At 38.5% G+C, this 22,539-nt stretch overlaps 1 protein-coding gene across 1 annotated transcript in view; it reads left to right on the top strand.

Annotated features, from left to right (window-relative positions):
* The window catches only part of GSG1L (GSG1 like), a 364,295-nt gene that overhangs the window by 81,856 nt on the left and 259,900 nt on the right, over positions 1-22,539 (top strand). The window contains exon 2 of the mRNA XM_044656746.1: positions 3,120-3,167. Within this exon, the coding sequence (XP_044512681.1) occupies positions 3,120-3,167 (48 nt within the window). The remainder of the gene's footprint in view (positions 1-3,119; positions 3,168-22,539) is intronic.

Raw genomic sequence — 22,539 nt, 5'->3', positions numbered from 1 at the left:
TGGAGGCATATTATGAAAGGTTTTACAAGGAATTTTTATTTGATCTCAGAGGGAATGGAGTGGGGAGCATCAGAACTACTTTTAAAACAAGAGAGTAACATAGTCTGACCTGTGTTTTAGGAGTACCATTTTGGAAGCTAAATGGAGTATGGCTTGTCAAGGCAAGAGATTTTAGGAAGAAAATTCCATTAGGAGGCTATTGCAATAGTCCAGGAAAAGGGTAATGAGTTTTTCAACTAGGGTGGTGAACCATGTGAGGGGGAAATAAGGGATGAATAAGAGAGATATTATGGAGATAGAATCAATCAGACATGGCAATCAATTGGATATGAATAGTGAGAGAGAATGAAGAGTAGAGAATGACTCTGAGATTGTGAACCTGGGTGACTAGAAGAATGGAGGTATCCTTAACAGGAAAGTTAGAGGAGGAAATGTAGTTTGGGAAAGAGATGTATTATGAAAATGTAGAAAAAAAGAGGGTATGTCAGGTTCAACTATAAAAGGTCGAAGAAAGGGCAAGAAAGAAAAGGATTGTGAAAAGGTTATTAAATTAGATGAAAAGTAAAGGAGTAACTGAAAAATATCTTGCTTTACAACTATAAGTAAATTATTTAAATGTAAATAGTTATTAAGAAAATTAGTTGACTATTGATGCTTAATAAAATATTTGCTAAAATAAAAATATATAAATATTTCATAACTGGCTTTCATATACTTAATATGGACATAAAACAATGAGATTATTATTTCTCCTGATCTAGTCATTGTAGTTCTATAAATGCAGCCTAAGACTATATTAACTTTTTTTATAACTGTCTCATACTATTAAGCCTACTGTTAACTAAAAAATCTTGTCTTTTTAAAAAATGTGGAACACTAGACTAGATTTCTCCTATATTTGTTCATTTGTTTTTTAGGTCAAATGTAAGACTTTACATTTATTATTATTACATTTCACCTTGTTCATCAATATTTTGGCTTATTGTTCCAGCCTATCTGGGTTTTTTTTTTTGGATACCTGTTCTCTCGTCAAACATGTTAACATTCCTCTCAACTTTGCATTATCCACAGATTTACTAAGAATTCCATCCCTTTGTCTAAGGATAAAATAAAGAACTTTAAACTGCAAGGGACAAAATCTTGTAACACACCACCAGCAATCTTCTAGGTTGACACTGATTCATTAATTAGTCTTTGGGTGCAGTCATTAAACCAGCTATATCCACTTGACTGAATTGTTATTCAGTCTACATTTTCCCAACTTGTCTACAAAAAAGATATTATGAGAAACTTTGCAAATAGCTTGTTGAAATCAAGCTATACTGTGTCTACAACATCTACTTGATTTACCATTTTGGTAATGCTTTTTAAAAAGTACATGAAATTAGTCTGTCATCACTATCTTGGTAGATCCATAATTATCACTGTTAACTTTTCTAAGTGTTTATAAACCACCTGTTCAGTTTGTTGTGGAATCTTCAAGTTTAGTGGTTTACAGTTTCTTGTTATCTCCGTTTTCTTGTATTTTTTCGGACCTTGTTGATTCTTCTAAGATCAATAACAAAGGTTTGGGAAACACAAATAAAAATTATTTAATACCTTTGAGAATGTGTGATATAGTGGAAGGAGTACATAGGTTCAAATCCTCCCTGTGATACTAGCTAAAAAACTAAAGGAGAATCACTAAAGCCCTCTATGGACCTTCATTTCTTCATCTGTAAGATAAAAATACTTGTAATATAGTGTTCTTGTAGGACTCAAATGAGATAATGTATGTAAAGTGCTTTGCAGAGTTGAATGTGCTACATAAACATTAATTATTACTACTCTGCCATAATTTGTCTTGTCCTGGATATTTGAATTCAATTATAAATAGAAATACAGATGATTTATGTGAGTTTATTTTGTATCCTGCAACTTTGCTTAAGTTGTTATTTGTTTTTATTAGTTTTTTGTGGATTCTCTACGTATACCATCATATTATCTGCAAAGAGTGATAGTTTTGTTTCCTCATTCGAATTCCTTCAATTTCCTTTTATGCTTTTATTGCTCTAGCTGGCATTTCCAGTACAACATTAAATAGTAGGCATCCTTGCTTCACTCCTGATCTTATTGGGAAGGATTCTAGTTTATCCCCATTACAGAGAATTCTTGCTGATGGTTTTAGCTAGATTCTGATTATCACTTTAAGGAAAGTTCCTTTTATTACTTTTTCTAATTTTTAAAAATAAGAAATGGGTGTTGTATTTTGGCAACAAGTATCACCTTTTATATGAAGCTTTTCCTGATCCCTCAACTAATAGTGCTCCCCCCATTTTGTATTAAACTACTTGCATTTATTTTATGTTTTCTGTATTTACTTACATGTGGTCTCCTTGAGAGAATGTAAACTCCTTGAGAACAGAGATGATTTCTTCTTTTTGTCTTTGCATCCCCAACACCTAGCATAATACGTAGCACACAGTAGGCCCTTGATAAGTATTGGTTTGTTGATTGATATTGTTTTTGAATTTGAAGATATTCTCTTCCAGCAGCATTGTAGGTGGCACATTGGATAGAGGGCTGGACATGGAGTTAGTAAGATGAGTGAAAATATGGTGTCACACATATTAACTCTGTGACCCTGGGCAAGTCATTTAACCTCTGTCTTCTTCAGTTTTATCAGATGTAAAATGGAAATAATAATAACACCTACCTCCCAGGCTTTTGTGAGGATTAAATAACACATTGATTGTAAAGCACATAGCATATCGTGCCTGGTGTAAGGTGAGCACTATATAAATGCTAGCTATTATTATTAGTTGCTATTAAAAGACAAAAAATAATGTGAAGTGGAGTGTAAGACAAAGTTGGAAGGTTGGATTTGAGCCAGATTGGGGGACAGGGTTTGAATGCCACATTAAAGACTTTCCTTGCAAAGGGTACTTAGGCTAGAGAAAGCAGAATGTACTACATGGGGATGGTAATTAAAAGAAGTCATTTAGGTTAAAGACCAAAATCATAGTCTGGACTGACTATGGCCTCCTTTAGGACCAGAGGATATACAGTAGGGGGAAGACATAACAATTTGCAACTAACTGCCTTTTGTGATTCTGAAATCAATCTTTTTCTTTCCAAAGGTGAAACATGCCGGAGTTTCATTGACCTGGCTCCAGCATCAGAGAAAGGTAAGCAGTATCTGAGTTCTACATTCCAAAACTAGCCCTTCAGTACTCTGGGGTGGGAGGGAGACTTTCTGAGTAAGACTCTTTATATGTCTTTATTCTTCCGTATCTTATTGTCTCCAGAGTTGTCTTGTCACTCCTCAGGGGACCTGTCAGAATTGTTAACATCACATTCCCCATTTCCATGAGCTCTAGGTTCTGATTAGCCTCATTATACTGGCCCAGGACAGCCGTGCTGTATATCTTGGTATTTCTGACCTTTTATCTTTCTGTCTGAAACTTCAGGGATAATTGGCATGGCCTGTTACCTTGTCGAAAGGCAGACAAAGATAGAGGGTGTTTGCCACTGATTGGTCATCTGTAACATTCACATTTCAAAGTCACCTTCTCTGGGTGAAAGTTAGTCATGCAACTTGGGCCTTGTTGAGAAAGAAAGTCTTTAAGTAAGACTGAAATGGCAGGAGAAGACCCGAGTTCAAGGTGAGTGAGAGATGTGTAGTTTCTAGTGCCTTTGTTTATAATTATTGTACTCAATGAGTTAATTTTCTAAGCTAAGGAGCTAAGGATGGATCACTGTTGAAGAAACCTTTAGGTGATGAATGTTTTTGAAATATTTCCTTTCTCAGTCTCAATTTGTCTGTTTTTCTGATCCTGTTTAATTTCTAAACTTAGAATTTGAGACTCTTAGAACTAGGTCATAGGAAAGATATTAGGTCTCAAGCATATTTCATCGGACTTCTTATTTTATAGATGAGGAAACCTAGAAGGGATTTAAGTGACTTGTCTAATGCCTAAAAGTTAGTGCTTGGGAGACCTGGAAATCCACCCTCGTTTCTTGGACACCAAATCTAGTGCTCTTTTCATAGATTGCCTTCTTGTAATCTAATTCAGTTCTCTTAAGCAAGCATTTTATCACAGTATTAAAGCAAACCATAAAAGCAAAAAGGAAACAATTTCTGTCCTCAAGGAGCTTGTATTTGATTTGGAGTGGGGGGAAAGGTGATGGAAACATGTATACAGATTAATATGAAATATATCCAAAGTAAATATGTAGTGATTTCAAAGATCTGAAAGGAGAGCACTAGTAAGGGAAGGACCAGGAAAAGGAGATTCCAAGAGGTGTAGGTGAGAAGGGAGGACATTGCAATCAATCATTCAAGTCTTTATCAAGCATCCATATGTACCCTGTACTGATGCTAGTTGCTAGGGACATAAGGGACTCCCCTCATCCCCCAAATGATCTTTCACTTCAAGGAGCTTAGATTACAGACACAGGGGGTAGCCTGTACAAAGTCACAGAGATGCGAGGTGGAATGGTACGTGTGGGAAATAAGAAGTAGGCCACTTTGACTGAAATGGAGAATTATGAGGGTGGGTCATATGAAGTTGATTTAGAAAGATAAGTGAGTCTAGAATGTGAAGGGCTTCAAATGCCAAACTTCTCATATTTTATCCTAGAGGCAATAGGGAGTCAGTGATATTTATGATCAGACCTGTGCCATAGGAATATCAAATTGGTGAATATTTGGAGGACAGATTCGAAAATGGCCTTGTTGCCAACCTCTACATACAATGTACCATTTCCTGCTTCTACATCTTTGAAGAAGCCATCCCCCACACTCAGAATGCTTCCTTCCTCATCTCTACCTCCTAGAATCTTTAGTTCCTGTTCAGGATCATCATTTCCAGTGCTACTTCCTTTAAGAAGCCTTTCCTGATTTCCCCAGTTGTCTGTGATACTCCCCTTGGCTGCCAACCAAATACTATGTATTTATTGGATTTGTCTATATCCTGTATGCATTATACTTATGTGTGGATATACTATATATCGCTAGTATAAGTATATTCCTTGAGGGCAGGAACTATATTCTGCCTTCGTATGCTCAGGCCATAGCACGATGCCTGGCACATCAGAAGCACTGAATAAATGGTTGAATGAGAGAGGAGACCAATGTAAGAGTTAAAATTGGTTTGGTCAAATTAAGAGTTATAAAAAGTTGTTGTGGTTGCCATTTATAAAAATTAACTCTTAAGTCACAAGGCTGTTAGTAGCTTTAGTAATTTTATTACAGCAGAGTAGAGATAGTAAAGAGAGGGAAATATAGGAAGGAGGTAGAAAATATTGTCTAGCTAAATACCCTATAATTGCCGATCCAGGGGAATCCAGCTCAATTCTGACAAAGGCTCCCTCAGGTCCCAATCTCCAACCAGGAGTCATTCTCGTCTCTTCAGCAAGAGTCTTACCAGCACAGAATCCCCAGTGTAGAATCTCCAATGCAGAATGAAATCCAACACAGAAACCCCAATGCAGCAGAATCCATCCAATGCAGAAGTTCCTATTCAGCTCTTCATTCTCACCTTTTATAATCCTTTTCCTGTGCCACTTCCTGTCTCTCTGGTTTCTACTTCCTTTCACTGTGGGTTGGTCTAGTACATCTTAGGAACCAATCATAGTTTCTTAATTTGCCTGGCACTGCCCAGGGAGGGCAGTGCTTGTGGGATCCACTTTGAGGGTGTGAACTTCCTTTACTAGTAAAAGGTTCCTCAAGTGTTTGACTAACTAAGTGGGAAAGGAGAGGCACTCCAAGTTTTTGATTAAGTTAAAATAAACAAAGGAGGATAATTCCATTTATACACCAATTAGGAGCTTATTGCAATAAACGAGGCAAGAAGTGTTGAGGGCCTGACCTAGGATGGTGACCAGTATTGTGTAGAGAGAAATAGAATGGATTTATTCATTCATTCAACATTTCTGTATCTACTCCATGCAGAGGAATGTGTCAGGGAGGATGCAGTCAGAGGCAATCTACCATCATTGAGCTAATAATTTAGTTGGGTAATTAAATACAGACACAGATAACTATTGATACAAAGTATTATTCATTTGTACATTTAACGATCATTTATGAGGCACCTACTATATGTAAAGTACTATGCTGAGCACTTGGAGAGAAATCACATTTAGGCAAAACCATTCTCATGTTCATGGAGCTGGCACTTTAGTTTGGGTGTAAGACACAAATACAGAAAATGAATATTCAGCATTATGTGTTAAGAGCATTAAAGAATTGTAAAAATAAGTGCTAATTGGAAGTCAAGGGAGAAGATTGTCATCAAGAAGTGGGATCAGGAGATCCTAGGGAAGACTTTGTGGAAGCAATAGCATTTGTGTTGGGCTTTCAGGAGATAAAGAGAGGGAGGAAGAGTGGTGAAGGAATAGAGGAGATCATGATGGAAGGCATAAGCAGCATAAGAGTATCTAGCATTTTCAGTATGCACAAGGTACAGATATCCCTTTCATATCACAACCATTTTTTTTCATGGTTTTAATATAGCATGGGTTGGCATAAGAAATTAATGGAATTTGGGGGGAGTTTTGTGGAAGCAGCTGATGACTTGTAAAGGCCAGTAGACAACATAGAAAAAGTTTAGAAACTCAGAAATGCATAATATATATATATGTATATGTATATATATGGTATTGTATAATATCCACATTTTAATGTTAATGCCATAAATATACATAGTTTCTTTTTTAAAATTAAAATATATAAAAAGTTAAAATTTGCAAAAAGAATGCAAAAGCCAAAAAATTTTCCCTGAATTTTCCATTTCAGTAGATAGGGGCCCCTAACTCCCATGATGTGGAAGGAACACCTGTAGTTCAGTTCCATTGGAGTATAGAGAATATGTGTAGGAAGGAAATAGGAGAGAAGACTGAAAAGGTAGTGTGGTTCCACATCTTAGAAGGTCTTAAATACCAGGCAAAAGACTTTAAATTGTACTTAGGCAATGGAGAGCCACTGAAGATTTTGGAGCAGAGGAATGATGTGTCCAGACCTATAGACATGTATGTATAAAAACACTTCTATCAGCATTATGATGGATGAGTTGAGAGAAGGAATGGGAAAGAGAGGAAGGATATGATAGATCATGGAAAAGTACAATCACCAGGGCTTGGCAAATGATTGGATATGAGAACTGAGGGAAAAAATGGCATGTGAGAGAATAAACAAGTTTAAAAAATAGAAGACTCGGTGGTGCCACAGTCAGAGTTGTTAGAAGGAGGAACAGATTTAACAATAATAAGATCAGCTTTGGACATGCCAAGTTTGAAACATCCTTGTGACATCAACACCGATGATTTTGTAAAGGGGTGGCTTTCCTTAAGGCTCATGTGAAGCTGAGGGTCTCCAAGGTCTGCTTCTCATCACTAGTGCTCTCAGAGATCTAGTGCATTTTAGAACTCTCCCTTCCTGAAAAGACTTGACCTAAGAAAAGGTTTTAAGAATCCTATAGGTTATATTCTCTTAAAAAAATTTTTTTTTATTTTAAACCCTTAACTTCTGTGTATTGACTTATAGGTGGAAGAGTGGTAAGGGTAGGCAATGGGGGTCAAGTGAGTTGCCCAGGGTCACACAGCTGGGAAGTGTCTGAGGCCGGATTTGAACCTAGGACCTCCCATCTCTAGGCCTGGCTCTCAGTCCACTGAGCTACCCAGCTGCCCCCCTATAGGTTATATTCTAAATGTGTAGGCTCCAGAACCTTGATGTCTTCCCTCAGCTGTTCTAGAGTGTTAGTGCTGTTCCAAACCTAGGCAGAAAAATGTATGCTTATGTACACACACAGACACACACACACAGACACACAGACACATGAGTGTGTATAATATAATATAGTACAGTAGTTAGGTGGCACAGTGGATAGAATTTCTGTGTCTAGAGTCAGAAGACTCACCTTCCTGAGTTCAAATCTGGTCTCAGACACTTACTAGCTGTGTGATCTTGAGCAAGTCGCTTAACCCCATTTGCCTCAGTTTCCTCATCTATAAAATGAGCTGGAGAAAGAAATGGCAAACCATTCCAACATTTTTGCCAAGAAAACCCCAAATGGGGTCATGAAGAATTAGACATGACTGAAAACAACTGAACAAAAATGTACACATACATATGTCTGCCCTCAGAAATAGGACCTTTCTATTACCATTCCCCTGCTAAGGGGGGAAAAAAAAGAATTCTGAGAAAAAGAAGAAGGTTGTCTTAATATTTTCCAGGCTTTGTAATTTGAATTTTAGGACTTAATAATAATGCCTAAATCCTTTAATCCATGGATTTAAAGCGATTTATAAGGAGTTTTATCTAGTTAAGATAGATCTGAGTTTGAATTTCTGAGTTTTGCACCTATTTTCTCAATGACACAGAAGAACTGCTTTCTTATTCATGATAATATTAACTGAGCCATGCTGCTTTAAGATTTGGAAAGCTCTTCAAGTATCTTACCTCCTTTGATCTTCTTAATAAACAATCTTATTGGGTAAGTGTTAAAGATATTAGTAGACCCTTTCTACAGATGAAGAAATAGCAGTCTATCAAACAAGCACTTGTTTGGTGTCTACTTTGTGTCGGCTGCTGAGGATACACACTAAGTCAAAAACCCTAGAAGTTAAAAGATTCCTGGGGTCATAGAGCTAGTACAGGAGCTGAATTTGTTCCTAGGTTTTCCTGACTTCGAGTCCGAGGCTCTATCCATTATATCCCCTTCCCTTTCCTTAACATTTGTCTCAATTTCTCTGACAAATATAAATGAGACCTACCCTAAGGGAATGAAAGTTTCTGGCACCTGTGCTCATCTCCTCCATGGTCACTAGATCTCACTCAGCAGAGCCAAACAGCTGCTAGTCTCGGCATGAAAAATACAGGCAGCAGATGTGGGATTCTGATGCTTATTGTTCATCACAGATGTTAGGCTGGAAAAGATCTAGAGGCCAGATAATCTAACTCCTTCATACAGTAGGGAAACTGAGATCTTGATAGGAAAAATGATTTATCTGAGGCTGCACAACTATCGTATAGTCAGTGTCAGGCATGCGTGGCGCTGCATATGGTAACCTCAGGACCAGCTGATCATTTTCTTTAGAAATAAAATGTCACTAGAACTGTGAAGAAATAAATATTCTTGAGGTTACTGGGAATAGTGCAGAAAGGTATAGTCCTTTTAGAATATAGATAATAGATTCTTTTTTAGAAATCCTTTAAAAAATAACCCTTACCTTTTGTCTTAGAATCAATTCTGTGTATTAGTTCTAAGACAGAAGAAAAGTAAGAACTAGGCAATGGGAGTTAAATGACTTGCCCAGGATCACACAGCTAGAAAGTGTCTAAGACAAGATTTGAACTTAAGTCCTTCTAACTCTGGGCCTGACTCTTTATCTACCTAGCCAGCTAGCTGCCCCAGTAGCAGATAATTTTGTTTTTTTTTAAACCCTTACCTTCCATCTTGGAACCAATAATGTTTATTGGTTCCAAGGCAGAAGAGTAATAAGGACTAGGCAATGGAGGTTAAGTGACTTGCCTAGGGCCACACAATTAGGAAGTGTCTGAGGCCAGATTTGAACACAAGACCATCCATTTCTAGGACTGGCTCTCAAACCACTGAGGCATCTGGTTCTCCCCCTTATCTCCATCCAGTAGCAGATTCTTAATAGCTCATTGACTTTGATGGTCTCTTTGATGGACTCTTCTCAAAGTCCATAGGTATAAGTTGTCCTAGAATTCTGTGTAATTCATCATGTACCTACTTTGTGTTAGATACTGTTCTAGGCACAGGAGGAGGCAAAGACAAATACAAAACCATTCTTACTCTTGGGAAATTTACATTCTACTTGGGTAAACAACATGTACATAGATTATATATAGGATATATACAGCATAAATACAAAATCTTTCATGGAGGTGGGGAGGGATATGAACACTAACTACTGAGGGCATAGGCAAAATAGCAAATCTGAAGGGCTGCCTATATTGTTCTTGAAAGTAATCTAAGGGAACACAGAATAGTTTACCTGGCAGATCTTTGGAGAAGGGAAGAATTTATGACCAAACAAGAGATAAAGAGTATTATAAGATGTAAAATGAATAATTTTGATTATATTATATTTAAAAGCTTTTGTATAAACAAAACTATATAACCAAGATGAGAAAGGAAATAACAGATTGGGAAAAAATTTATAACAAATGTCTCTGATAAAGGTCTAATTTCTCAAATTTATAAGAATATAAGCCATTCCCCAATTGACAAGTAATCAAAGGATATGAACAAGCAATTTTCAGATGAAGAAATCAAAACCATAAATAATCATATGAAAAAATGTTCTAAATCACTCTTGACTAGAGAAATGCAAATTAAAACAATGTTGAGGTACCACCTCACACCTAGCAGATTGGCTAATATGACAGCAAAGGAAAGTAATAAATGTTGGAGGAGATGTGGCAAAATTGGGACACTAATGCACTTTTGGTGGAGTTGTGAATTGATCCAACCATTATGAAGAACAATTTGGAACTATACTCAAAGGGCTATAAAACTATTCATACCCTTTGATCCAGGATTATCATTGCTGGGTCTATATCCAAAGAGAGAATAAAAAAAGGGAAAGGACTTACTTGTACAAAAATATTTATAGCTGCCCCTTTTGTGGTGTTAAAGAATTGGAAACTGAGGGTATGCCCATCAATTGGGGAATGGCTGAACAAATTGTGATACATGTTGGTGAGGGAGTACTATCATGCTATAAGAAATGATAACCAAGATGATTTTCAGAAAAAGCTGGAAGGATCTGTGGGAACTGATGCAGACAAAAATAAGCAGAACTGGGAGAACATTGTATACAATAATAACAATATTGGATGATGATCAACTGTGAAAACATGGCTACTCTCAGCAATGCAACCAACGATCTGGGGCAATCCTGAAAGACTTGACTGGAAATGCTATCCACCTCCCAGAGGAAGAACTGTTAGAATCATCTTTCACATCAATGTATCTTTGGTTTTATTTTGAGATTTTGGTTATGTATGACTTTGCTGTTACAATGAGCAACATGGAAGAGTGTTTTGCATGACAATGATAAAAATCTAAGGTTTCTGTAAGACTGAAATGAAGAGGGAGAACTTTCCAGGCATAGGTGGGACAGCTTATGCATGGATGTGGAAGACAGAATGTCATGTATCGGAAACAAAAAGTACCTGAATATGACTGGAATGTAAAGCATATGAAGGAAAGTAATGTGCAATTAGTTGGGAAAGATAGCGTGGAGCCAGATTGTGAAAAGTTTTAAATGCCAAACAGAGAGTTTTGTAGAATGAGAACAAGTTGGATCCTGTTTAACTGACTATACTAGTTAGTTCTGCCTTTTTTCCATTAAAAGAAGGAGAATTCAAGTGGAGGAAAAGGAAGGGGTAAGTGCATGTGGAGTAGACAGAGATAGGCATAAAACCAGATTAAATCTCATCCCAAACGTCTTGTCCTTGATTTTGCATGATGCAGGCTTTGGAGAATGGAATCATGCTAAAGAAACTTACAAGAGATATATTTACAAGTCACAATGCTAGTTCATTAATAAATAATGAGAGATGTATATTTTTCCACTTAACAAACTCATGCCTAGCACATTTGTGAACCTGGAATCAGAATAAAAGGAGCTGAATTGTCTTGAATGAAATTTCATTCAAAATGGTAGAGCCTGTAGAGTGATATCCTTCCTTCCTCCACAGAGGGTACCTCTCTAGTAACCAGAATATTTGTAGTCAATAGATATACGTTTCCCTTCTTTCCTTTTTCTAGATTCCATAAAAATCAACCCTTCAGTGGTAGAAGGTATCTGAATGATAGGATATGAGGAAAAGGGGAGAAGAGGGAGTTCAAGACAAATGGCCACTTTCACTAACTTTAATGGTCAACATCTTGTTCCTTTCTATTGTATTCCCTTCATTTCCAAAGGAATTTTAAATTCGACTAATACCCTCTGGGATACTCCCTAATTCTCACTTATAAATTTGTAGGTTGAGTTCCTTGGGGGGTGGAGTGAAGGGAAAGATAGTGACCATTCTTAGGTTCAAAAGGTACCCTTTATGGAACTTTACTCTTGACTCTATAATTCATGAGCCTCAGCTAGTATATTTGAAGTAACAACTAGCCAGTGGACACACTTAGCTCTTAGCAAAGGAATTTACTAAGATGACACAGGAAAAACAGTAGCTATAAAACATTCCTCCCATAAACCTGGAGTACACTTTCCCAGAACTACACAGTATTCATACATGCATAGGGATACATGTCCCTGTATCAAGGGAAATTTATAACTCCTGGTGCTATAGGAAGTCCTTTCTTTCATCATAGAATCCTCACAATACTCTCCTTAGGTGAGCATCTCTGCTGAGCAGGTTGCTCTTCTGGGTTCTCCAGGTCTACTCCTCTCTATAGGCAGCTCTGTTCTCTGCTGCCAGGCAACCCATTTGTCCCTCCAGTAACTGTCTCTATGTATGCATGACCACTTGTAGTATGTATTTCTTCTCTCTTGACTGGGCTTTGAGCTCTCTCCAGCTATTAAATGAAGTGCTTCCTTCTGAGTGAGTAAATCTCCTTTAATGCTACTTGGGTGTTGGGGAGAAGGAGGAGAGAGCAATCTTTATTTACCCTTTGCAAGATTTTCTTCCACAAAATGCTCCTGAACTCATTCCCTACCAATCTGTGCTCCTCTCCTTAAAGACTTGACTTCTTAAAACTTCACAAAGGAAAATCTGATTATTTGCTTGTCCAATGAAGTTACTTCTTTTAATTCCATCAGAGAAAGGTGTTTCCCCATTCCAAAGGGATCAGGGCAGGTAGTTTAATGCCTTGTTTATACTTTGTGTTTACATTCTGGATTGGGAGGGTGGCCAAAGATCAATTTCTCTACACTTGCAGGAATGGAAAAATAATCCTCTTGGGGGGAAAAGGTTAAAGACCCCTTTGTTATATTATCTCCAGATCTAGTTCCCTTTCCCCTGTGCCTTTTTTGGAAATGTACGAATCATTTGGTAGGGATCTCAGATTGCCACAATGATTCTGAAAGGAAAACTTTTTTGTCTATCATTTTTTAAACTGGATTATAATTTAGGAAAAAAGCATGGCAACAGGAATACAAAAAACACCACCTAGATTCTGATAACTATGCCATTGACAAGTTGGATGAAGCAATTCACCAATCCGAACTTCAGTTCTGTTTATTAAATGAGCTAGATGATCTGAAGATCTTTTTTCCAATTATGATATTCTATGATTCTATAAAGCTTTCTGAGGAAGCTAGTGATTCCTTTATAGAGTTATCCACACAGACAGTAGTTGAGCCCATGAAACCTGGCATGCAGTTTAATAGGAGAACTGGGCCTGTTGAAATAGACCATGTCATTCATTTGCTGTTTAGGATCTCTGCCCATTTCGGGGCACAGGGTCCTGTTTCTGCTCCCTACTAATAGATGTGAGTTTTCCTGTAAAGCTGATGGACAGGGGCTCCAGGCACTGGCTGAACTTGGTTTCAGATATTTGCTTAGCTTGAGACCTTGCTCTGTATTGCAGGAGTCCACACCAGCCAGTTTGGACTGAACTTTAACAGGAGGTTGGCTTGGCTATCTTACCTGTTTCCAAGAGCACTGGGGATTCCAGCGGCCTCTAGCCTGCAATTTTTGTGAACCAATTTCCAAAGCTTGTATGTTTCATTTGTTTAATATTTCAGAAATGTGTAACAATATGATGGGCTCTGCAGCCACAATCTTGATTCTTATGTGAATCATTTCTCACTTCAATTCCTATAATAGTCTCTTGTTGGTTCCCTTACTCTCCTTTCTCCACGCCTGAAATCGATTTACAATTCCACTGTTCACTTAATTTATTTAGTACATTTTATTGATTGATGTCATAGAACCAAAATGTGAATAGATCAGAACACGTTCAGCCGTAAAAAGCAAAAGAGAAACTAACTCCCCAAAACAGCCCCGAACCCTGCTAACAGAGGCTGGTGGCAGCGCCCCCGATTTACTCCTCCAGAGAGCAAGGTCATCAGAACCCAGTATCACTGCAGAGTCTTCTGTCTAGAACAGGGACAAAGACTTTTATTATTGACTTCTAATTCCTACTCCTTTCTTCCTGCCACAGCACCCTATTTCTTTCAAGGAATCTTTGCCAGTACTACCTTTTTTCATAGTTCTTTCCCAATTCCTTTGTTCCAAATTTTGACTTGTCTTATTATATAAAATCCATCAAATTTGAAAACTAAAAGTTCCCTTAGAGACTATGCACAATATCAATTTTCCAGACCAGAAGGAACATACTGGACTCAGTATCAGGAGAGGTGGATTTGAATCCTGGCTTTCTCATTAGCTGTGTGACCTGAGGCAAGTCATCACCTTTCCAGGACTCAGTTTCCCTACCAGGAAAATGGAGATAATCACACAATCTCGTACTACTTACCTCACAGGGGACAGCTAGGTAACACAGGATAGAGTGCCAGGCCTGGAATCAGGAGCACCAGTGTTCAAATTGGCCTCACACTGCCCTGTGACCCTGGGCAAGCCATTGCCTAGCTCTTGCTGCTCTTCTGTCTTAGAATTGACACTGAGAGAAAATAAGGGTTTTCAAAACAAAACTATTTAACTCAAAGGGTGGTTGTGAGGAAAATGCTTTGATAATCTTAAAATCCCATATAACTGCATATTCTTTCAATGCCTGGGAGAAGCTCAAATCAGCCTACCCTTTTTTTTCTCCCCACCACTAGATTGTAAACACCTTAAAGGCGGGGACCATGTTTTCTTCCCCCAGAGAGCAGGGCTCTCATCTTGATTAATCTTTGTAAGGAGTGATCTGCCTGTCTCTGGAGGTAGTTAGTTTCCCCCTCCCTGGAGGTCTTCAGTTAACCTACATGAACACTTGTCAGGGATATTCCTTCGAAAGGGGACTTGTAGATTTTGTACAAGATGACCTGGAAGGGCTCCCCCAGATCCCAAGACTATAATTCTTTCATTGCCCTCAGCAGAGTGCCTGACACAGAGTAGAAACTCAATAGAACAAATGAATCAATGGGTCTAATTCAGCTCCTTTATTTTGCAGTAAGGGAACAGGCTTGGAGAGGGCAGCAAACTTGGCAGGTTATGAAGCCAGTGAGTGGCAAAGCTTGAACGCGGATCTCTTTGATCCTGCTCTAGAGCTCCTTCAATCATCCCATTCTGGGGGAGGGTTTTTATGGTCACAGTTCCCCCTTCTGAGAACTCTAGATCCTCCTAATTATGAGATCTTATTAAAGTAATTAAAACCCAGGTCTGGTTGAGGACTATTCTAAGGGATAACAACATCTACTAATTGCTCAAGTTGCTCTAATTCCAATTAGTCAAGATTATCTTTGCAGGTAATTACTTGTCTGGGTAATCTCACCCCCACATATTTTTGCAGGATAACATATTAACCCTAAATGGAGACCAACTTCCATGTGAGAAAGAATTGAAAGCTGTTTCTTAGAATACTCTGTTAAGTGCAAATAGAGGTAATTTAAATTTCTAAATGCCTACATGCTTGTTGTCATAATGCAATGTGCAAAATTGCCCTGGACAACTGCCTTGCTGTGATTCAGGGGACTCTCTCTGAAGCTAAGGAAAATTGTCAACTTCTGTAAACAGAATTCAAGAGATTAGATGGAGAAGTGCCCTGGAAGGTCACCTTCTTTGTTCCCTGATCCCCAGGACGGAATTCACTACAGTAGTAATTTCTCACGAATTTTCAAGACTCATCTTCTATTTCTTAGACGATGTCTTTGATGGAGCTTTCAACGGGCCCTACAACCCTCATATTCTGGTGAAAGGAGTATCTCCTATTAGTGGAGCCTAAAACTTCCTTTTCTGAGTTTCACTCTTCCTTCTTATCAGTCCCTTAATCAAGGAAGCATTCCTCTCACAGAAAGGGTTCTATCTTTGCCACATCTTTTGCTTTTGTTTCCATTTTAACATTCCTCCTGCCGCCATCCTAAATCAGACCCTCATTGTCTCTCACCTGTACTAGTACAATAGCTTGTGTAATGAACTCCCCACTTCCAATCTCTGCCATCAGCAATCCCCCTTTCAACCCACTAGTCAGATGAATATTCCTAATGCACATGGCTGATTGTGTCACACACTTTCATTGACTTCCAACTGCCTATTTCATGTACCACTGGGCTTGTTGACTTCTCCATTGTACCTGGGATCTTCAACACTCTCTCACATCTTTTCAGTTTTCTTTTGTGTATTATCTTTTCCTTATTAGATTATGAACTCCTTCAGGGCGGGGACTGTCTTTCTTTTATATATTTACATCCCCAGGGCTTAGCACAGTGTCTGACACATAGAAGACACTCAATAAATGTTTATTGACTTTTTTTTTTTACTTTTTTTTTTTTTAATTTTAAACCCTTAACTTCTGTGTATTGACTTATAGGTGGAAGATTGGTAAGGGTAGGCAATGGGGGTCAAGTGACTTGCCCAGGGTCACACAGCTGGGAAGTGTCTGAGGCCGGATTTGAACCTAGGACCTCCTGTCTCTAGGCCTGGGTCTCAATCCACTGAGCTACCCAGCTGCCCCCTGTTTATTGACTTTTGATGTGTGACTGCCAAATATAATGTTGAAACTTCTATGCCTGGCATTCATGGCTACTCATAATCACTCAAAAGGTACCTTCCTAAACTTACTCAAATGCCTGACTCTGTGGTATAGTTAAACTGGAATATTTGCCCTCCATTCCACATGACCTATTTAGTTTTATGCTCCAAGTGTTTGTTCACATTCTTCCTTATATGTTCATGCACCCCCACTCTCCCACCCCACCCCGTTTCTGTCTGTGGACATCCTTTATACCTGGTGGCTTAGCTCAATTGCATCTTTTTTTTTTTTTTTTTAATGGAGTCTTCCCTGATGCACTCACTCAACAGTCATCTCTTTCTCATGTCTCAGTGCTTTGTACCATTTTCATCCTTCTATTAAATTGTTTTCTTTTAAATTATTATTTATTTGGTTTGGATGCTTTAATCTCTACTGGTAAACCAGACGAACTTTCTGATTATCCTGGTAGTTACTTAAAATTCTCTTGGATTTGTGAATAACTTTGTCATTTGTTTGAAGGGTTCTGAGGTGGAATTGTTAGGAAGGTTCTTTCACTACTTACCCTAAAACAAATCTCCCTGCTTGTTCCTTTACCCTGGTAGAGATTCCTAAACTCTTTTGTGTTGAGAACCTTATTGACAGTCCCTGAAATCTATGGTTCCCTTCTCAGAACATTGTTTTTATTTATTAAATTAAATAAAATAAAAAATTTCCGTATTATTCATTTTTATAATAGAATAATCTTTTAAATTCAAAACCCCAAATCGTATACCTTTATAAACAACTTATAAATCATATGTTTTCTTTTGCATTTCTTCTTCAACCATTCTTTCTCTAGATGCTGTAAGATTAAAAATTAATATATTAACACCCCAAGGATTATTTTTTATAAGATTTAATGATAATAATTTAAAGTCAATGAAAAATAGCCTCAGTAAAGAGAAAATAACTTCCCAGACCAAAACACCAGGGAGAGAGCCCAGAGCTGGCAGAGCAGAGAGCCCCCCTGAGGACCGGGTCTCCAGAAAATTTATTTCCCAAATGCCAGGACACCAGGTGAGGATGCAACTCAAAAGGAGGCTGGGCAATGTAGCTCATGTGCATCAAATTCCCACCTTCACAATGTGGATACCTTTCTCTCTCATAAATCCCTCAGGACTGTCCTGGATCATCACAATGATTTTAGTTGCAAAGTCTATTTACATTTGATCATCCCACAATATTTCCGATACTATGTATAATGTTCCCCTGGTTCTGCTCATTTCACTCTGCATCAGTTCATAGAGGTCTTTGTTTTTGACATTGTTTTTAAATGAATAAAACAATATGCAAACTATTGAAATATAATGATAAAAAAATTAAAAAACCAGTTCTAGTTCAGAGTACCCAGGTAAGAACCTCTGCTCTATACTCACATGTATCTATTTCTGCCTGAAAGTCCCCGTAGGGACATATCTCACCAGGGGGGAAAGAAACAGACCTATGAAATGCCTATTATGTGTCAGACACTGTGCTGTTTCTTTTTACAAATACAGTAGCTCCCCTCCTTTTCCTTATCCAAGATTTCACTTTCCATGGTTTGTTACCAATGGTCAGTACTGAATTCCAGGGGGAAAAAGGAGGAAGCAAGGGGGATGTCACTGGTTGAAGGAGGGAGTTGGCACATGGTTCAAGGACATGTGGGAGCTTGAACCTGGTGCAGACAGACTGAAGACAGACATACAGACAGGCCAGCAGTAGGCTAAGTGGGTAGGTCTCCTCTCTTGCTGGAGGTTCTCCTGCCATGGAGGTCTGTCAGCCTTTGGGGGTCTCTCTCTTCAGTTCTTCTGTTTTCCCTTAAAGGGATTTTTTCTTTCTTAGGGTTTTTTTTGTAATGTGTGTGTGTGTGTGTGTGTGTGTGTGTGTGTGTGTGTGTGTGTGGATGGTGGAAGCTTTGAAGTGCTGAGTGAAGGGGGCAGGAGCAGGGAGAGAGAGCTCAGTACTACAGAGTAAAGGTGTTAAAAATAAAAGCAAGAACTGTCCTTGGTTTCAAGCATCTACTGGGGTCTTGGAACGTATCCTTCCCCAGATAAGGAGGGACAGTACTGTATAATAAGGCACAATGTTCTTATTTATTACTATATTTAATGTTGATAACACCCTTCTAAGTGTTTATTTGATCAATTATACTTTCTTATACATATGGATATACATGATGTTCACTTAAATCTGAGGTTTCAGCCTTCCATTTGGGTCTTGGAACTTATGGATACAGGGCCTTCCTTTGATCCTCACAATAACCCTGGACAACAGGTGCTATTATTACCCTTGTTTGACAAAGCAGACAAAGGTTATGTGACTTGCCCAGGGTCATGTTGCTAGTAAGGGTCTGAGGCTGGTTTGGGCTCAGGTTTCCTTGACTTCAGCCTAGTGCTCTAACCACTCTGCTATTTACCTGCCTCATGAAGGGATTTATCATCTTTCATTTGAGTTACAACTTCTTTTTTGGCCTATTGGTGGCCTTTCATTATAATAATGCAGCTTTAATACCTCTGCTGGATTACCTAGAATGCATTGGTTGTTACTGGCATAGTGGAGGCTTGATTTAGGGACTTTTCATCAATTGATGAAATTACTGAACAAATAATAGAGAAAATGAGATATGAGTGCCCCCCTTTCAGACCTTGAGTAGTTTATTTATATATAAAATGGTCAGGAAATAAGACTAAAGATTGTCAAAGACTTTAGGCCTGCCCTGGTGCCTTTTCTTCTTCCTTCTCACTAATATGGTGAACTTGAAAGGCTAAGAGTATAAAAAATAGATTAGTCAAATTTACCAAAATTGTACTGCACAGAGAGTTGAGAGAAGATCTAGTTAAAGAGAAAGAACCAGGCTTTTAAAGAGTATATTCTTTTTTGTTCAATGGATGAAATTCTATAGTATAGACCTGTTGATATATGAATTTATATAAGGGAGGAAGGGGAGAGAACAGAGAGAAAGAGAGACAGACAGACAGACAGAGAGATTGGAAGGAGAGAACACGTATAATCATAAGCCTGGGTCAAGGAACCTGTTACTCAGGAGATGATAGGACTCAAACCTCAGACTCTAAGGGGAGAAGAACTGGGGAGGCTACTGCTGATTCCAAGGAAAAGGTTCTGACTTTTTTGGGAAAAGGTATAACAGTACCCTAGGCTAAGATTTCAGCTAGAAGCATTGGCGACCACAAATAGTCAAGCAGCTTTCAGCAGAGCCTGAGAGATCAAGGTCAAAAGCAGTAGTGCAAGGACATCCATGACTTGCAGCATCAGCAGTATGAATTATCTTTCCTTGCACAAATCTTGGCTACCTTAGAGTCTCATTCTTGGAACTGAGCTCTTGCTAAGAAGATGGCAGGCCTCAAAGGTGGGACTCTTGCTGGTCCTAAAATAATGTCTGGTTTTTTCTCAAAGTGATAGTAGTACTTCATCTGAGCCCCATACTGAAGGCAGTGGTGATGATAGCAAAGTCCCAAAGTAGGAGAAGCAATGGAGCAGAGTTTGGCAGAGACTGAAAGATTAGGGTCAGCAGGAGCAGCTCAGCATGAGTTGTGAATTGACTTCCCTTGCACATGCCTTGACCATTGACTTTCTCTACATATGCAACTTTGCCCTTGTGAATTTTGTGTATAAACTCTTCCCACTGATGCTGTTTTTATTTATGTGAGAATCTGTCCCCGATGAACTTGGGAGACATTTTGTTGGTAATTTCTGGTATGCCATTTCAGTAAATGCCTTTGCTTTGAATGAATTGTGTTCTCTAAGGGCTGACTAGAGTGAAGGTAAATAGTGGGGGCTCATGTGGTATATTTTTAGGAGTGAGGACCCACAGAATACCTTGTACCTTGAGTTATTGCCCCTCAGGGGACTTGCAGGGTGATGTCCCACTATAAAGCAACTCATTAAAGATGTTATAATTAAAATTCTCTGGAGACTGTATTTTAATTTATAATTATTTATTAAATAGTAAAAAAGTTGGTCAGAGAAAAGAAAGGTACCAGCTACATGTGACCTGCCATTCCCTTCACACATCTTTTCCCCTAGCTGACCCCCAGCTATCTTGTCTCACTGCCCTTTCCCCACCAAAGAGGACTTTTCTTTCTCTAGACCTAAAGCTTATATCCTCCATAATGTCACTTTCCTGGATCTCTCTGATCGACCAGACTTGACCTCAGTTCAGGTCAGAGGCTCGTCTTTGGATGCCAGAAGTCACATGGGATAGGAGGCTAGTTAGTGTCTTCTGGGTGCCAGGCAGTCATGATGCTTCTAGTGTCCTCCCAGGGTGCACATGCATCCTCCTTATACAGATAAGGTCTTGTTCTTAACTCAAACAAAGGGTGGGGTTAAATTGCAACCCCCAAAAGAATAGGGGTTCAGACTGGTAAATTCTCACAGTTCTTTGTTATATTCTACATCTGATTCAAACTTTTGACCTGCATTCAGAGGAAACTCTTTACATTTTTGTATGGTCTTAACTTACTCACTGACCTCTCTTCTGTTTCATGGCACATTATGAGTATTTTTCTTCATTCCCTCTTCACCTGCTATCAGTTCCCTCTTCTAATTTATTTGACAGGTGATCTTGTCCTTCATGGAACAAAGATAGTTCCCCTGCTTATGGAATCTTTCTGTGTAGTTAAAATCAGGAAAGTTTCATGACAAATACCTGATCCACCTTAGCCAGTGGTTTACTCTCTTTTGCACAGTATACCTGCATCTTTTCCACCAAGGTCCTTCTACACAACCTCATCATGGTAGGAAGCTGATCCTGGGTTCTTGAAAGCTGTGCTCACAGGAGGCAAATTCTGGTAGTTCTTGCCAAGCTAGGAAGGATTTGATGGGCACTGGTTTACAATTTGAGATCATTCTAAATAAGGTTGGAGAGGCTCATCATCAGATACCTGACCAATAAGTGATGAATTATCTTGGCTACTGCAATCATCAATGACAGTCAGCTAAAGTGGGATATATATATATATATATATATATATATATATATATATACATATATACATATATATATACAAGAGACATATATATCTGTATATATATATATATCTATATCTAAATCTGTATATATATATATATCTAGATATCTGTATCTGCTTCTGCTGTATACTGAATTGACTTGAGATATATTAATTCTAAGCTCCTTAATCATGCTTTTTTTGAGTGATCTTTAACTTTAAAACTCCTGCATAATGTCTAGTTTTTGCCATTTATTGTGTGGATAATCTGTGACTATTGTTTCAAGTGACAAAGGTCAGATGGAAATTTTTTTGTCAGCTTTATGGGAGTCAGAGCATCTCTTTCCCTTCTCTTAACTAGCCATCTTCCCTGAAGCTTTATTTGAGCAAGATATTTTACAGCTTGGCTACTCCCAATTGTCCCATCTTTTCCTTCTTTTATCATCTCTTATGCTATGCCTGTCTTTTAAAAATCTCTTTATTTTTCTCTCTTTCCTTCCCTGCCCCACTCTTTTCTCTGTCCTCTTAGCTTCTCTTAAGTCAGTTATATAGTGTTTTCTTTACACCTCTCTTTGGTTCTCCCTCTCTTTTTCCCATCATCCTTTCCCCCTCCTTCCTTCTCCTTTTCTCATTTTTTCTGGCCCCTTCCTCCCTCCCTTTCTGCCCCTGCCTCCCTCTTCTCTCCCTTCTCTTTGCTTAAGCTATGTATAGTTGTTTCCCCTCAGTGTTTCTCCTCTCTCTATCCCCCTCCTTCCTTTATACTTTCTCCATGAATTCTCTTTCCTTTCATTTCCTCTCTGGATAAATCTGTTTCTCTTCCTCCTCTTTCTTGCTTTCTCCTATCTTTTCTTGAGTTGTTTCCCTTCTTTTCCCTCCCTTCCTGCAGCTCTCCTTCTCTTCTTTTTCCCTTTTATTTTCACTGGTTAAATCTCTCTCTCTCTCCCTCCCTC

Source organism: Gracilinanus agilis, chromosome 1, assembly GCF_016433145.1.
Source record: "Gracilinanus agilis isolate LMUSP501 chromosome 1, AgileGrace, whole genome shotgun sequence".
NCBI lineage: Eukaryota > Metazoa > Chordata > Mammalia > Didelphimorphia > Didelphidae > Gracilinanus > Gracilinanus agilis.
The sequence above is the reverse complement of the archived record's forward strand: the minus strand, read 5'-3'. Positions and strand labels throughout refer to the sequence as shown.